The following is a 15,735-nucleotide window of genomic DNA, read 5'->3' as shown; positions in this document are numbered from 1 at the left end:
TGAAACCAGTCAAATGCATTCGTAACAGGTTTCATTTATACTCTGTTGCAATTCAGCTTGTTACCATGTCGGATGTAGTAGTAGGTTAGGCTGACCTGGCATTATTACCATCAACATACTGTTGATAGCTTTAATGGTGAACTCAGTTAGGGTATAAGTAATACTTCTTTACAGCTGTTACTGTCTCTATACATGGTTGCTTATTTTATACAAACTGAACATAAAAGTCATTTACCTTCCACCCAAATATGATGTGTTGTAGAATACTAGTGGCAGTATATAAATTTTTTCTTTCATATGTCTAATGTTATCACCAAAATTTTTTCAGATGCTTCACATGTGCAATATGCCAATGAGTAGTCTTTTGTGAAAGAGACATTGTGGTTCAGAGAGGACAGAATGGAAACTTCAGAGAATGCTGCAAATATAAATTTATTGGTTAGGATGTATGGTAAAATTATGCTGACATTGCTGATAAGAAAAATTATTGGTGCTGGATGAAAGTTTGGTGATTATTTGTATTATATAGGTAAATACTAGGAGGTGAAGCAGGAAAAGCATTGACAGCTAATGTGAATGAATCTCTAAGGGCTTGGAATATTTTACTTGTGGATGCTGAAGGAAATGTTTTTGTATCAGTACAGGTATGTATATACGTGTATGTATATACATGTGTATGGGGGTGGGTTGGGCCATTTCTTTCATCTGTTTCCTTGCGCTGCCTCACAAATGCGGGAGACAGCGACAAAGCAAAATAAATATAAATAAATAACATGTATTATGTACCTGAAAGAGGAGTATTGAGTAGTAGTGTAAATCACACTTAACAAACTATGAAAGTGAATCATTATGAAGTACAGTTGTAATTCTGAAGACTGTCCATATTATCAAACTAGACATGTGTTAAAAAGGCATGTAAAGTCTTTAAGAACCTGATCTTCTGTATGTAAATGGTATTAGAGTTAAAAGGTAAATGATGTGTGATACTTTAATTATGTCAGAAATTCCTCATGTGTAACTATAGTTTATTCAGAAATGATACATTTTATGAGGTTTTAAAGTCATGGAGAATGGTTGTACAGAAATACCTTGAATAGCACTCAAGATGTGTTCTTTATCACTGAGCACAAATCAGAGTGAGAGCTAAACAAGGCCTTTATAACAATTACTATTAATTACCTATAATCAATGTGTAAGGGCTTCACTGGAATATTGGTAATATCACAATTGATGATTATAAACATTGTGATTGTTTTAAATACATTAATGAAAGATAACAGTTGCTTTTAGTGATGATAGTATCGAAATACTTTCATAAGTTATGGTACTCACAGGTGCATTTGGTTAGAACAGCATGAGATAATCACCATCTATACATGTTTTGACCTCCATATTATAGTCACCATCTGTATGTACACCTTATAACCTCTATTTTCACATCCAAATTTGCTTTTTCCTTTTATTTTTGCCCACATTAAAACACTAACACCTTCAGATCTTTTTTCAAACTTTATAGGTCTCTTGTGCACACTAAAGTAGGCTAAAGTACAAGGAACAAATTCACCGTGTCTTGGTAAATGCTCAAAATTACTGGCCTAAGACATTAATTGGTTGAATGCTGATCAACAAATGCTTTTCCCAATGGCTTAGTGCACAGATTACCAAAAAGAAGAGACTGTTATTTGTTATCCACCATCTGTATGTCTTATAACTTGCATTACCATGTCCAGACTGATGCTTTTCCATGGATGTTTGCCCTCATTACCAACAAATGCAGGTTTTTTCAGACATTATGGATCAATTATGCCACCATGGTGCTGGAAGTACAAACATCACCCATTATACTATAACCTTCATTTTCACATCCAAGTGCTTGACCACATCACCAACACTAACACCTGCAGGCCTTTTTCTAGAAGTCATGGGTGAAAATCATATGCCCAACTTGGTAAAAATACAACAGAGAAACCCACCACAATACTGTAAACGTAAATGTGAGGAAGCTCATCTTGCCTTATGACTTGTTTTTTCAAATCCAAATTTTGCTTTTTCTTACCAACACTGTTTCCATATGCAGTGGGTCTCTGTTGCACACATAAAAGTAGACCAGAAGTAAAAATAAATCTACCCTGCTATGATAAACATGGCTGTCAGGAAATGCTCAAAACTGGTGGCTCATGACTCTTATGTGTGTTGCATTTGCATGTTTTTGCATGGGAGTTTTGAACCACTTGACTGATTTTCCTTTTTTTTCTTTTCATAAGAGAAAATTTTTCGACTTGATGGCTTGAAAACAAAATGGCGTTAGATAAGGCAGCTTCACCTAAAGTATCTCTGTAGATGCCTTCAAAATTGCAGTGCACTGATGGGAATCTCAGTTGTCATGAACTAAAATGGTGCTGATTTTACTTTTGTATTTTGTAACTCATTCAACTTGAGTATGTTATGACTGCCTCATCAAATTCCAACATGAAAGCTTTAGGTTCTTGTTTTTACTTCACAGGCTGCAGGTTGTGAGTACAAATGTTGGTGGTATTCCGGAAGTCCTGCCATGTCACCTCATCCTTCTTGCTCATCCAACTGTAAAAAGTAAGTTTGACTTCATTTTATATTTCCAGGGGCATACAGACTTTATGTCTCAGGTTTTTTTTCTTCTACTTTTTATGTACCCTCTGGAAGTTTATGATCATATGGATTGTGCAGAATCTCATCTGTACAATAGTTACTTAACATCTTGAAAGATTCCTTCACCAAGGCCTTTCTCTAACACGTCCATTTTTTTGCAGTCTTTCGATGTCCTAAGTCATCCTCATTATGACTTCATTTAATTAATCCCCCCTTTTTCACTTGCTACATGCTACATAGGTGCTTTTGTTTTTTACTCCATTCTTCATCCTTTACTGCTAACAATGTGCTATACTAGATTTTCTATTAGATCTACAGCTCTTTTGAAGATAGTTTGAGTTAAACAGACCCTCTTTCAAATATTACCTTACCTGAATGCTCATTTTTTTGTTTATTACCCTTCTTGACCCTTTCAGTCCTACACATATACATTGTACACTTGAGACCAAAGTCCTACACAGGTATGAGATACATGCTGATGTTTTCTATCATGGAGCAGCCATGAGCTGTAAATAGCTACCATATGTCACTAGCAGTAATAATTCATCTTTAGAAATTTCACAGATATCAGTTACCTTACAAACACTATGGTGGGAAGATTCTTGTCAGTGTGTTTTTCGATCCAATTGCTTGCCCTCCTTTCACCCTCTTGCATGTTCAGGCTCCGATCACACAAAATCTTTTTTACTCCATCTTTCCACCTCCAATTTGGTCTCCCACTTCTCCTCGTTCCCTCCACCTCCAACACATATATCCTCTTGGTCAATCTTTCCTCACTCATTCTCTCCATGTGCCCAAACCATTTCAAAACACCCTCTTCTGCTCTCTCAACCACGCTCTTTTTATTCCCACACATCTCTCTTACCCTTACGTTACTTACTTGATCAAACCACCTCACACCACACATTGTCCTCAAACATCTCATTTCCAGCACATCCATCCTCCTGCGCACAACTCTATCCATAGCCCACGCCTTGCAACCATACAACATTGTTGGAACCACTATTCCTTCAAACATACCCATTTTTGCTTTCCGAGATAATGTTCTCGACTTCCACACATTCTTCAAGGCTCCCAGGATTTTCGCCCCCTCCCCCACCCTATGATCCACTTCTGCTTCCATGGTTCCATCCGCTGCCAGATCCACTCCCAGATATCTAAAACACTTTACTTCCTCCAGTTTTTCTCCATTCAAACTTACCTCCCAATTGACTTGACCCTCAACCCTACTGTACCTAATAACCTTGCTCTTATTCACATTTACTCTTAACTTTCTTCTTTCACACACTTTACCAAACTCAGTCACCAGCTTCTGCAGTTTCTCACATGAATCAGCCACCAGCGCTGTATCATCAGCGAACAACAACTGACTCACTTCCCAGGCTCTCTAATGCCCAACAGATTTCATACTTGCCCCTCTTTCCAAAACTCTTTCATTTACCTCCCTAACAACCCCATCCATAAACAAATTAAACAACCATGGAGACATCACACACCCCTACCGCAAACCTACATTCACTGAGAACCAATCACTTTCCTCTCTTCCTACACGTACACATGCCTTACATCCTCGATAATGCACCTGGGCATGAGAAGAAAGATCATGAGAGGCAAGTGTTTTGGGAGCAGCTGAATGAGTGTGTTAGTGGTTTTGATGCACGAGACCGGGTTATAGTGATGGGTGATTTGAATGCAAAGGTAAGTAATGTGGCAGTTGAGGGAATAATTGGTATACATGAGGTGTTCAGTGTTGTAAATGGAAATGGTGAAGAGCTTGTAGATTTATGTGCTGAAAAAGGACTGATGATTGGGAATACCTGGTTTAAAAAGCGAGATATACATAAGTATACTTATGTAAGTAGGAGAGATGGCCAGAGAGCATTATTGGATTACGTGTTAATTGACAGGCGCGCGAAAACTTAAGTCTTATGTCCTTTAAATATTTTTTTTTCTAATCTTTTGGCTGAAGGACATGCAAAAATTGACCAAGCTTAGGACTGAAAAGATTAAGCCTCATCATTCTACTTGCCTTTTAGACATCTTGTGATACTGAAATCTTCAGTCCATTATACTCTGCCAGAAGTATGGCTGAGTATTATTCATGTAGTCATTTTTATGTATTATTTCAGCCTTATATTATTCTCTGACTCTAGTCTTTCAAATAATGACCTTGTGTCTAATTTTCTGTCTTCACACTTCATGATTATATTACCTTGAGCTTGTAATCCTTTTGTCATCTTTTGTTGTTGCCTTTGTATCATTCACACTGTAACAGATATTCTTGTCCTTTACCAGCTACTTAGAATATGTACCACAGTCCTGCATAACTACTTCCCACAAAAGATGAATTCCTTTATGCACCCCATTATCTTTAAGTGTTTGCAGTATGAGAGTGGATGATCTGTTCGGGCGCAGTTTCTTGTCGTTAGAAGCATCATTTGGACAGACAGCCTTTATCGTAAATGTCGTTTTGGGTGCTTCACTGTATTAGGAGATTTATTGCTCGTTTTGCATCAAACTCTTTCTGTTGAAAGACTTCCATTTGCATGAAACTTGGAGCAACTTTTAGGCAGCATCAGTTATCATGTCATCTTTGATTGGTTGGTTGTGCTCATTTATATGGTCTTCCCCTAGTATTTTTAACCTCGAGACCGAAGTGCACATCCAGTTCATCTTCTGTGGATTTGCCAAAGAGGAATAAGTGCAAAATTTCATAAGACAAGTTTGTCATTATCAGGAGTCACTAAGGTGGTGATCAGTCAGTTAGTGTAAGTTGTTATTTCCAGTATTTTTGTGAGCTAACCCTGCATTTGCCTAACTTTTTCATGTATATTAATTTGCATTAGTCACTGGCTCAGTGGAAAATGCCACAGTTACATCAAAAATGATTAAGAAGATATTTTTTAAGTGAACTATACAGTGGTTAGTCATGAGAGGGGCTGTTATTCATCTCCAATTGACCCGTGCTGTAACTGATTCTAGATATGCATTTCTAAGGTACAGACTTTTCCAAAACCATAACCAGAGCATATTTGAGATTCAGGTGCAGTAAGTTTGAAAGCATTCCATTGGCTTGCATTCAGCTGTGGTTTTATTCCCTTTGATTGTTGGTTGACTCTTGTTAGGAAGAAATCAGTTTGAACCCATGAAAAGCTATTTCTTCTTCTAGAGATCACCAGTTGATCTCTTTTCGTCCTCCTCCTCTTTTCAGTCTAAATTCACTTGTAATTAATTGTAGTTTGCTTTATTCTAAGTGAAAGGTTTGTGTTTGCTAGATCCACATTTGTGACATGAGCAAGCAATCTTTCTCGAGAGGTGAATGGTGACAAGCATCAGTTGGTGGGATTACCCATAGGTTACAATTTAGATTTGTCCTGATATTATTCTTGCTCACTTGCCCCCTTTTTAGGAAATTATGGCATTTTTTTGTATTCAAAACTCATTTATGTATTATATGCATACTCTTCATTGACAGCTACTTTTTATGATTATTCACTTTCAAGTAGCTCTATAGGAGATTTTCAATTCAGAATTCATTTATTTCAGGTTTGACAGAAAAACTTGAATTGGCCATTCAGCGAGAACTTAATGGAAAACGTCTAGACCCATGGAAGATGCATGAAGAAATGAAAAATATATATTTGTGGTCAGATGTGGTACAAAGGACTGAAGTTGTATATGACCAAGTACATCTGGAACAGTCTAGTGCTGAACTTGTTAGGCGATTACCAAGGTAAAGTTATATTCTTTCCAAGTATAGTGCTCACTCCATGTATATGTTTCGAATGTGATCATATCTTAGGTCATTCCTATATGAAGAGTTAGGAGGAGCAACCATTTCCCTTTGTGTAGCAGTGTTCCAAAGTGAGCTAAGCATCCATAAACAAGCTGGAAGTTGCCCTAACTTTGTGCATTAATGGGTAGAAACTGAGAGTCAGAAGGCATTGATAGTTAAATTCTGGTAAGTATGGAAAGGCATATGACTGCTGTTGAGATAGCATTTCACTGGTTGCAAGTTTACGTTATATTTGTGCAGGTATGAACTTTCTTGGACTATATACCATATACCAGTGTAACCATATAAAATCTACGTTGAGAAAAGAACTCGGCGAGTAAATTCTGGTTCATATCCCTCTGAAACATGAATGGTGTGTGCCCCATTTATGATATGGTATTTCCCTGTATCTGACATATGTATATGATTATTGATCAGATTCTATCATTTGAAGTTCTTTTGTAAACCGCATGCATATACATTATTATACCATTTCCGTTATAGCTTGAAAGCAATGCAATCCCCATGGTTTCTCCTTCCCTCAGTTTCCCCTTACATTGAAATTTTCCCCACTCACCCTACATGTGTCATGTGTCAGTAGCATCAGCATTCTCCACAGTACATACCCAACTGTTACAATCAATGACTTTGTTTTCATATTACATATGTCCTTTGTCATTAGCATCAGCATTCTTTCCAGTACATACTCAGCTGTTGAAATATATCACTTTGTTTTCAAATTGCAGATACAAGAAGTGTGGTTTGGTGGCAGGATGGTTCATGATGTTCCTTGTTACACTGCAGTTCCTTCTTCTCAAAATTTGTGATAAACTTTGGCCATCCAGTGTGAGTGTTGCTGTCACTACGTAGTTTACAAAGTCTTATTTTTGTTCTTGCTGTTGCTGCACTGTTTTTGAGTGATGCAATCATATTACCAAAGCATTATATTAGCTTGATAATTATGCTTTAGATTATTACTAGAAACTCAGATTTGTAATGGAAATGGCAAAAGAGAAGCTGAGCAAATGGGCATCTTGATGTGCCACTGGGGAGGGAGAGAAGAGTGTGTATGTGATTCCTGAGGAAGCCTGAGCTTTAGTTCAGTAAATTTTTCCCATACATGAGAAGAACAAAACCACTTTGTCAGTGACAGAAAATTTAGTATCCATTGATAAACAGAATCAAAGACATCTAAATAGAACTTTTAATGAGACTGAAGTTTGCTCAAATACAGCACTTTCTTCCTGATGCATATAGCAACTTAGATTTATCTTAAATCTTTCTCTTCATTGTCAAACACAATCAGTGTAATGCCTACATGCTGAATAGTATTAATTGATACTTTATATATAGAATGAACAGAATCCTTTCTCATAAATACAGTGATGTCATTATAAACAAATTTAATTAATGTCGTTACTGTTGTTGTGATGACATGCAGGGGAAATATTTTTCCCTGACTTCATCACAGTTACAGCTTAAGATGTTTTGTTTATAAAGATACTATCAGTTCAACAATACAGAAAGGATTTGTCTAATATGCCATGCCTCTGCCATGCATCAGACCGGTAGGCATGGTTTCACTCATGAATATTTTACATTTTTACACCTGTTTCAGAGATTGCAGGTAGAGTTTCATTCTTGCATGTTGCCCAAGTCTGACCCACAAACAGAGCTAAGGAAAGGCACTTCTGATTCCAAGCCCTATAATAATTCCCTTCACTCAGTCATACCCCTCTCCTCTTCAGTAACCAGTATTTTCTTCCTATCCAAATATTTTTTAGTTGTCTTGTTTTCACTTTGATTTGTCTGAAATTTATTGAATAGCTCGTATGCTACTGAGGCTGACAACAATGTGCTTTGATCAAAAAGCCTGATGGCATGATTTATTTTTCTCTAAGTAAGATGATCATGATCGAGGAAATGATTAATATAATGGCAAAGGCATATTACAAAAAGAAAAAATCTATTGATTGCATAATTCAAACTAGTGAAATATGTGCAGAATTTATGACTATTTCTTTGAATGTTGATTTCATCATTTCGTATGGAATTCACAAACTCTTATTTGTTATGGTAAAATTTAGACATGGTTAATGTCAATGTGGAAAGTAAATATCCAGTATGCATAGATAGGAGAAAACGCTGTAAATTTTAAGTATACCCATCACTCTTCTCTCCTCTATGGTGGGCAAATTTAAGACCCATGGCCATTCCCTGTAACTCACATCCAGAACAGAACTTAGTAGCATGGCAATGGTGACCTTAACCCATGTATCATTCATTCCCTTTTACTTTGATAATTTTCTGTCCATCAGGGTAGTCTCCACCATATACCCACCATATAATCCAGCTTGTTTACAAGTCTTTTATGCAGTGAACATGTCAGATGCCTTCTGGCAGATGGTCTGCCCAGCCTTCTTTTTAATCTGTGACAGGGCTCACTTTCCTGTAAAAGTCTGAGAGGTTTGTTGCACATGATTTCCTTCTCCTAAGACTTTGTGGACTGTTACTTAGGTATTTCATCCTCTGAAGGAAGTCATCTATTTGTGTTTTGATTCATATAAGCTTCTGCACCTTTATGAAAGATTTCTTTCTTCCACTAGAGCTCTCAGCACACACCCAAATTTTTATTTCATACACATATCTCTCTTCAGCTTTAGAGCTGCATTCTCCTTAAAAGGAGGGAAATGGATTTCTTTGGAGTTAGAAGGTCCTTGACAATACTATACTCCTTTACATCCATTGATGATTATACATCCTTGCTGAAGTCCAGCAACACCTCTGTACAGAATATTTACCCAGATTCATAGGTCCTTTTGAATTGTTGTAATGAAAAATTGTATGTTCTGTTTATAACTTCACAGGATATAGACATTGCACCTGATTATCCTTTGGATGCAGCAAGGTGGTCTTTTGAAGAAGAAAGGATAGAGAACAACAATGGAATTGTTGGAAATGGATCAGCCTCTGGATCACAACCCATTTCAGCAGTTTCTAGAAGATTTCACTTGAGCAGAAATTAAAGGTATATATGTTTGTACACACTGTAATCAGTTATCAAAGTCAGTGATTAGTGTTCATGAAATTTTTCACCTTTTTGGAGGAAAGGAATTTAGAATATATACATTTACTTTTATTTATTTTGTCTTGTCGCTGTCTCCCGCGTTTGCGAGGTAGCGCAAGGAAACAGACGAAAGAAATGGCACAACCCACCCCCATACACAATGTACACACACACACGCCCACACACGCAAATATACATACCTATACATCTCATTGTACACATATATATACATACACAGACACATACATATATACCCATGCACAAAATTCACACTGCCTGCCCCTATTCATTCCCATCGCCACCTCGCCACACATGGAATACCATCCCCCTCCCCCCTCATGTGTGCGAGGTAGCACTAGGAAAAGACAACAAAGGCCCCATTTGTTGACACTCAGTCTCCAGCTGTCACGCAATAATGCCCGAAACCACAGCTCCCTTTCCACATCCAGGCCCCACACAACTTTCCATGGTTTACCCCAGACGCTTCACATGCCCTGATTCAATCCACTGACAGCACGTCAATCCCGGTATACCACATCGATCCAATTTACTCTATTCCTTGCCCTCCTTTCACCCTCCTGCATGTTCAGGCCCTGATCACACAAAATCTTTTTCACTCCATCTTTCCACCTCCAATTTGGTCTCCCACTTCTCCTCGTTCCCTCCACCTCCGACACATATATCCTCTTGGTCAATCTTTCCTCACTCATTCTCTCCATGTGCCCAAACCATTTCAAAACACCCTCTTCTGCTCTCTCAACCACGCTCTTTTTATTTCCACACATCTCTCTTACCCTTACGTTACTTACTCGATCAAACCACCTCACACCACACATTGTCCTCAAACATCTCATTTCCAGCACATCCATCCTCCTGCGCACAACTCTATCCATAGCCCACACCTCGCAACCATACAACATTGTTGGAACCACTATTCCTTCAAACATACCCATTTTTGCTTTCCGAGATAATGTTCTCGACTTCCACACATTCTTCAAGGCTCCCAGAATTTTCGCCCCCTCCCCCACCCAGGGATGATATATATCTTTCGTCTTTTCTTTTAAACTATTCGCCATTTCCCGCATCAGCGAGGTAGCGTTAAGAACAGAGGACTGGGCCTCTGAGGGAACATCCTCACCTGGCCCCTTTCTCTGTTCCTTTTTTTGGAAAATTAAAAGAAAAACAAGAGGGAGGATTTTCAGCCCCCCGCTCCCTCCCCTTTTAGTCGCCTTCTACGACACGCAGGGAATACGTGGGAAGTATTCTTTCTCCCCTATCCCCAGGGATAATGTATATAATATATATATATATATATATATATATATATATATATATATATATATATATATATATTATCCCTGGGGATAGGGGATTAAGAATACTTCCCACGTATTCCCTTCGTGTCGTAGAAGGCGACTAAATGGGGAGGGAGCGGGGGGCTGGAAATCCTCCCCTCTCGTTTTTTTTTTAATTTTCCAAAAGAAGGAACAGAGTGGGGCCAGGTGAGGATATTCCAAAAAAGGTCCAGTCCTCTGTTCTTAATGCTAACTCGCTAATGCGGGAAATGGCGAATAGTTTAAAAGAAATATATATATATATATATATATATATATATATATATATATATATATATATATATATATATATATATCATGGTGGCAACTTTTGTGGTATGTTTTGTATACAAATATGTTTAACTTTCTGTTTTTAACTTTTTTCACCTTATATAAGGATGGAATAAAGAAAACCTTCCTCAGATGGTGGAAATGATAGCCCTACAAATATCAGCTCCTTTTATGAATACCCTTGAAAGTAATGCATTTATGATTTTCTTTCATCTCTTTATACACAGTCTCATTTTTGTTAGTCTTGGCTCTGCTTCTGTACCTGGTATACTGATGTTTTAGAGCAGTGGTTCTCAACCAGGGGTCCACAATGGCTATTCTTGGGGGTTAATGAATTGAAGGCGTGTGTAGCAAGTTAAACTGGATAGGCAGTAGTAAAGAAAAACTTTGGATACATTATGCAATATTTTCTTTTTGTTCCCTCAATGCAGACAAATGGATAGACATGGATACAGTATACATGATTGTGATATTCATTTCTTTTTTCTTCAGGTTTGCCATTTTCCAGAGCAGAAAGTCATCTATTTACGATACTTATGTTGTCAGAAGCCTCTTTACTTAATAGACTATTGGTTTTACTTAAACAGGTTATAACATGTAGAAATCCCTTTAGGACCCTACCACTAACAGGTATTATCAAAGAACAGATGAAGGCATTTGAGGTATTCAGCTAAGACTCTCATGTATTTTTTCAGCTAAAACAAAATGTTTTTCAGTACTGTTTGATATTTAGTAGTGCAGTTGTGAACTAAAGGAGTCTTTGAGTTATCTCTGATGCTGGATTGCTTAAGGAAAGACCATTTGCTAAAAGAAAGGATAGAAAGGTAGTTATTCTCTTGAGCTGTTGTACTTGAAATGTAGGATGTTTTTCTGTCCAAAAGATGTAGCATATTCTACAGGATATCTCCACAATTTATATAGACATATGAATGTGCGTATTATTGTTTTTCATTTTGTGTTTGTTGGTGACCGTTTCATTAAGGCTGGCCATTTTGATACTTTATATTGTTTAAGCATCATCAGACAACATCGGAAATTCCATATTCAAATTTGTTGTGTGATGCATTGAGAATCTTTTTAGGTATGATTCTGGTGGATTGGTTGGGGGTAGATGAGCAGGAAAAGATGTTTAAATGAGATGTCCCTGTGACTGAATGCAGTAGGAATCTATAAGTAACTATGATAGAGTGTGATTGTATTCAATAAACAGGCAGTTAAATCTGTAAATTAGCCAGATAGACTTAAAATATGTGAAAATCAATGTTATGTATGTATTCATATTTTACAGATTGTAGAAGAGTGAATCAGGATTTTTACATTGTGTAAAAATTACACTCTAATTCATATTTACTTAATCTGTATTGACTGTACTCTGATGATTCATCAGTAAGACTTTTACTTTGTATGATGTCTTGACACTGTCAGATACAGCAATTCATTCATCAAATTGTCAGATACAGCAACTCATTCCCTAAATCATTTCACCTCTTGTGGGGTGTACCTTACTCTCTTACCTTTAACTTTCATAATCTTTTGTAAGTCTCAAACTGTACTTCTTGATAACATTAATTCTGTACCTTATGTGTTCTTTTAATTCCACCCTGTTCATTCCTGCTGTTCATTTTTTTTATTTTTCATTTCATAGGAAACTTTTTATTTTTATACATACAAAAGATTTGGAAGAAGTAGTCCTCAGGCTTATTTCTTTCACATTCTGTGCATAACCTTCCTTTCATTCACAATAGCTCTAAAAGCACTGCCAAACCTTCTTCCTTGCTGTACTGTACTGAAAAGCTCAGTACTCTCTGCCATTATTTTTTAGATCATTTTCTTAAGTCTAGCTTTATATTCAGGTTTTGAGTGTTACAAGACTCCACCTGCAAGTGGATGTACTGCTAGTGGGAAGTTGCCTTCAGCAAGGCTGTATCATTGTTAGTGGACAGGAGTAATGTCTCGTGAAGGACTGTTTCACTCCAAAAGAGTACTTCATTTTCTCACTCCTGTTTGAGGTGCAGCATCAAAGCTGCAGAAGGCTAGTGAAAGGAGCTTGGGGATGTATGATAATGATATTGAATAGATACACTGTCATTGACCAACTTCACATACAAGCATCTTTATTTTGCTCAAATTTAGTCCTCATATCCTCCTTTTGAACACATTACCAGAATGTTTTACCACATCATGTAATCATAATCTGATTCTACTAATAAAACAGCATCTTCATTATTTCATTTTTATTCTTTATTATACTTTGTCGCTGTCTCCTGCGTTAGCAAGGTAGCGCAAGGAAACAGACGAAAGAATGGCCCAACCCACCCACATACACATGTATATACATACACATCCACACACAGCACATATACATACCTATGCATCTCAACATATACATATATATACACACACAGACATATACATATATACACATGTATATAATTCATACTGTCTGCCCTTATTCATTCCCATCGCCACCCCGCCACACATGAAATGAAAACCCCCTCCCCCCGCATGTGCGCAAGCTATTGCTAGGAAAAGACAACAAAGATCACATTCATTCACACTCAGTCTCTAGCTGTCATGTATGATGCACTGAAACCACATCTCCCTTTCCACATCCAGGCCCCACTAAGCTTTCCATGGTTTGCCCCAGATGCTTCACATGCCCTGGTTCAATCCATTGACAGCACATCAACCCCGGTATACCACATTGTTCCAATTCACTCTATTCCTTGCACGCCTTTCACCCTCTTGCATGTTCAGGCCCCGATCACTCAAAATCTTTTTCACTCCATCTTTCCACCTCCAATTTGGTCTCCCACTTCTCGTTCCCTCCACCTCTGACACATATACAATCAGAAAATCTACTTTTATTATGTGCCAACATGATTTAATGTATTCTACACTAAATCATTCATATTGTCATCTCATGTAATACTGTATACAGTAAGATATTTAACAGAAGTAGGTGAACCTAGTCTTTTCCTATTTTCTTTCAATAAGTATTTTGAAATTTTTGTTTGTTGAGTTGCTTTGGTTGAACAGAAAAGTTTCCATTAATATAGGCAGAAAGATTGTTGGCTCGTGTAATGTCAAATACGAGTGCCAAGTAGTTGTAATTGTATAGAATTATTCTGCACACACTGTAAATACAGAATGTGACAGTGAATTATTGAAAGAGTAAGCAAATATTGGGAAGTCTGTATGAAAGATTGTAAGAGGAAATATAAACTCAGAAATGTCTATGTTATTTTTTAATGTAATGTAATTTTATGTTATGATTCAGCCTTTTCTCCCTTTTTTCAGCATGCTCGGTCTGTAACTAATGCTCATTCTCATAAAACACTTTTCTAGGTACATTTTTTTTCCCTCTACCTTACGTTGGGTGATTCCACATTTGGTCCTCTTCGCTTACCCTCTCCCACTGAATTTGATTGTCTCCTATGTTTTCTTCATGTGAAATCTTTCTGAGTATAAGTTGGTGAGACATATACTTGGATAGCATACCTCCACATGACCTAAGAAAATATTCCTCTGACCTAGCTCCAATCCTTGCTCAGATTTTTCACCTCTGCCTCAAATTGAATACTTTACCTTACACCTCATTTACTCTTCAGTTATCACCTTTCTTCAACTGTCCTTTTCTGTCCACCATGTTTCTGTTCTCCTTCGATACTCCCCCTCCCCCCCTTTTTTTTTGCCAGCGTTGTCCCAGCCTCAAAAGCTTGGATGCATGGTACATGAGTGACTGCTACTCTCCATTCTTTCTTTGTGGAGACCAGCCTCATGAGCCTTTTTCTAAAAACATCAAAGCTATGGAGTTTCCTTCAGTCTTCATCTTTCCTTGTTCTTGTAACCTCTCCACCTCTGTGATTTACATCTACAAATACCTAAGGCTCTAATTAATCTCTTCATTCTTTTTCTCATGCTTTGTTATTCCATTCATCCAAGATGATCACAATTAGGGTATACTGTATAAATTTGGTCTGTGTCATGCTGGTTGTCAAAGAGAGAATTAAGAATAGTGAAATGATAGTATTAATATTTTAACATACTGCTTTCTGTTTCATTGGTCTTGATGTGTTGGTACAAATGAAGATTATCATAAAATTTTTCTTGATCTCAATTTTCCAAAGATATGTGATAAAAAACTCTGAATTAAAAGATTTTAATGAAATTGCAGTAGTTTGATTTAATCGATGTTAATTATAGACATTAGAGAGCAGCATTCTTGCATTTTCTTTGCCTTAGAGAGTTAGTAGTGTTGATATGAAGAAAGCAGCCACTTTGGTTCACAGAAAAGCAGTTTACCACAATCTTTGACTACTAAGCACCTTCTGACCACTCACTCTGATTACCATACAATGATTATTAATTGTGACTACCACACACTAGACAAGGATTATCACTCACATTGACAGTGTTTTTATCACACACCTTTCATAAACCACTTGACTCAGAAATAAGAAACGTACTCCAGCCTTACATTGCAGTCACATATACAACCAAATCCTCATTCCACCTTTCAGTACTGTAACAAATACGTCACCCACCAAAATGGTAGGCTTTTTCCCTCCTAATACCCTTTTCATTGTTCCCACTCCCAAGATAAACCCCTTTGGATCTAAATTGCACCCAGAAACCTGTGT

At 37.3% G+C, this 15,735-nt stretch overlaps 1 protein-coding gene across 2 annotated transcripts in view; it reads left to right on the top strand.

Moving 5' to 3' along the window:
- The window catches only part of PIG-A (phosphatidylinositol glycan anchor biosynthesis class A), an 87,615-nt gene extending 72,352 nt beyond the window's left edge, over positions 1–15,263 (top strand). For both annotated transcript variants that reach the window (XM_071660786.1, XM_071660785.1), the window contains exons 8-12: positions 2,504–2,589; positions 6,172–6,358; positions 7,147–7,246; positions 9,268–9,428; positions 11,585–15,263. In XM_071660786.1, the coding sequence (XP_071516887.1) occupies positions 2,504–2,589; positions 6,172–6,358; positions 7,147–7,246; positions 9,268–9,426 (532 nt within the window). In that variant the 3' untranslated portion in view covers positions 9,427–9,428; positions 11,585–15,263. The remainder of the gene's footprint in view (positions 1–2,503; positions 2,590–6,171; positions 6,359–7,146; positions 7,247–9,267; positions 9,429–11,584) is intronic.
- Positions 15,264–15,735: the final 472 nt, after the last annotated feature.

Source organism: Panulirus ornatus, chromosome 72 (assembly GCF_036320965.1).
Source record: "Panulirus ornatus isolate Po-2019 chromosome 72, ASM3632096v1, whole genome shotgun sequence".
In the NCBI taxonomy this organism is placed as follows: Eukaryota; Metazoa; Arthropoda; class Malacostraca; order Decapoda; family Palinuridae; genus Panulirus; species Panulirus ornatus.
This window is presented reverse-complemented; position numbering and strand designations above follow the sequence as displayed.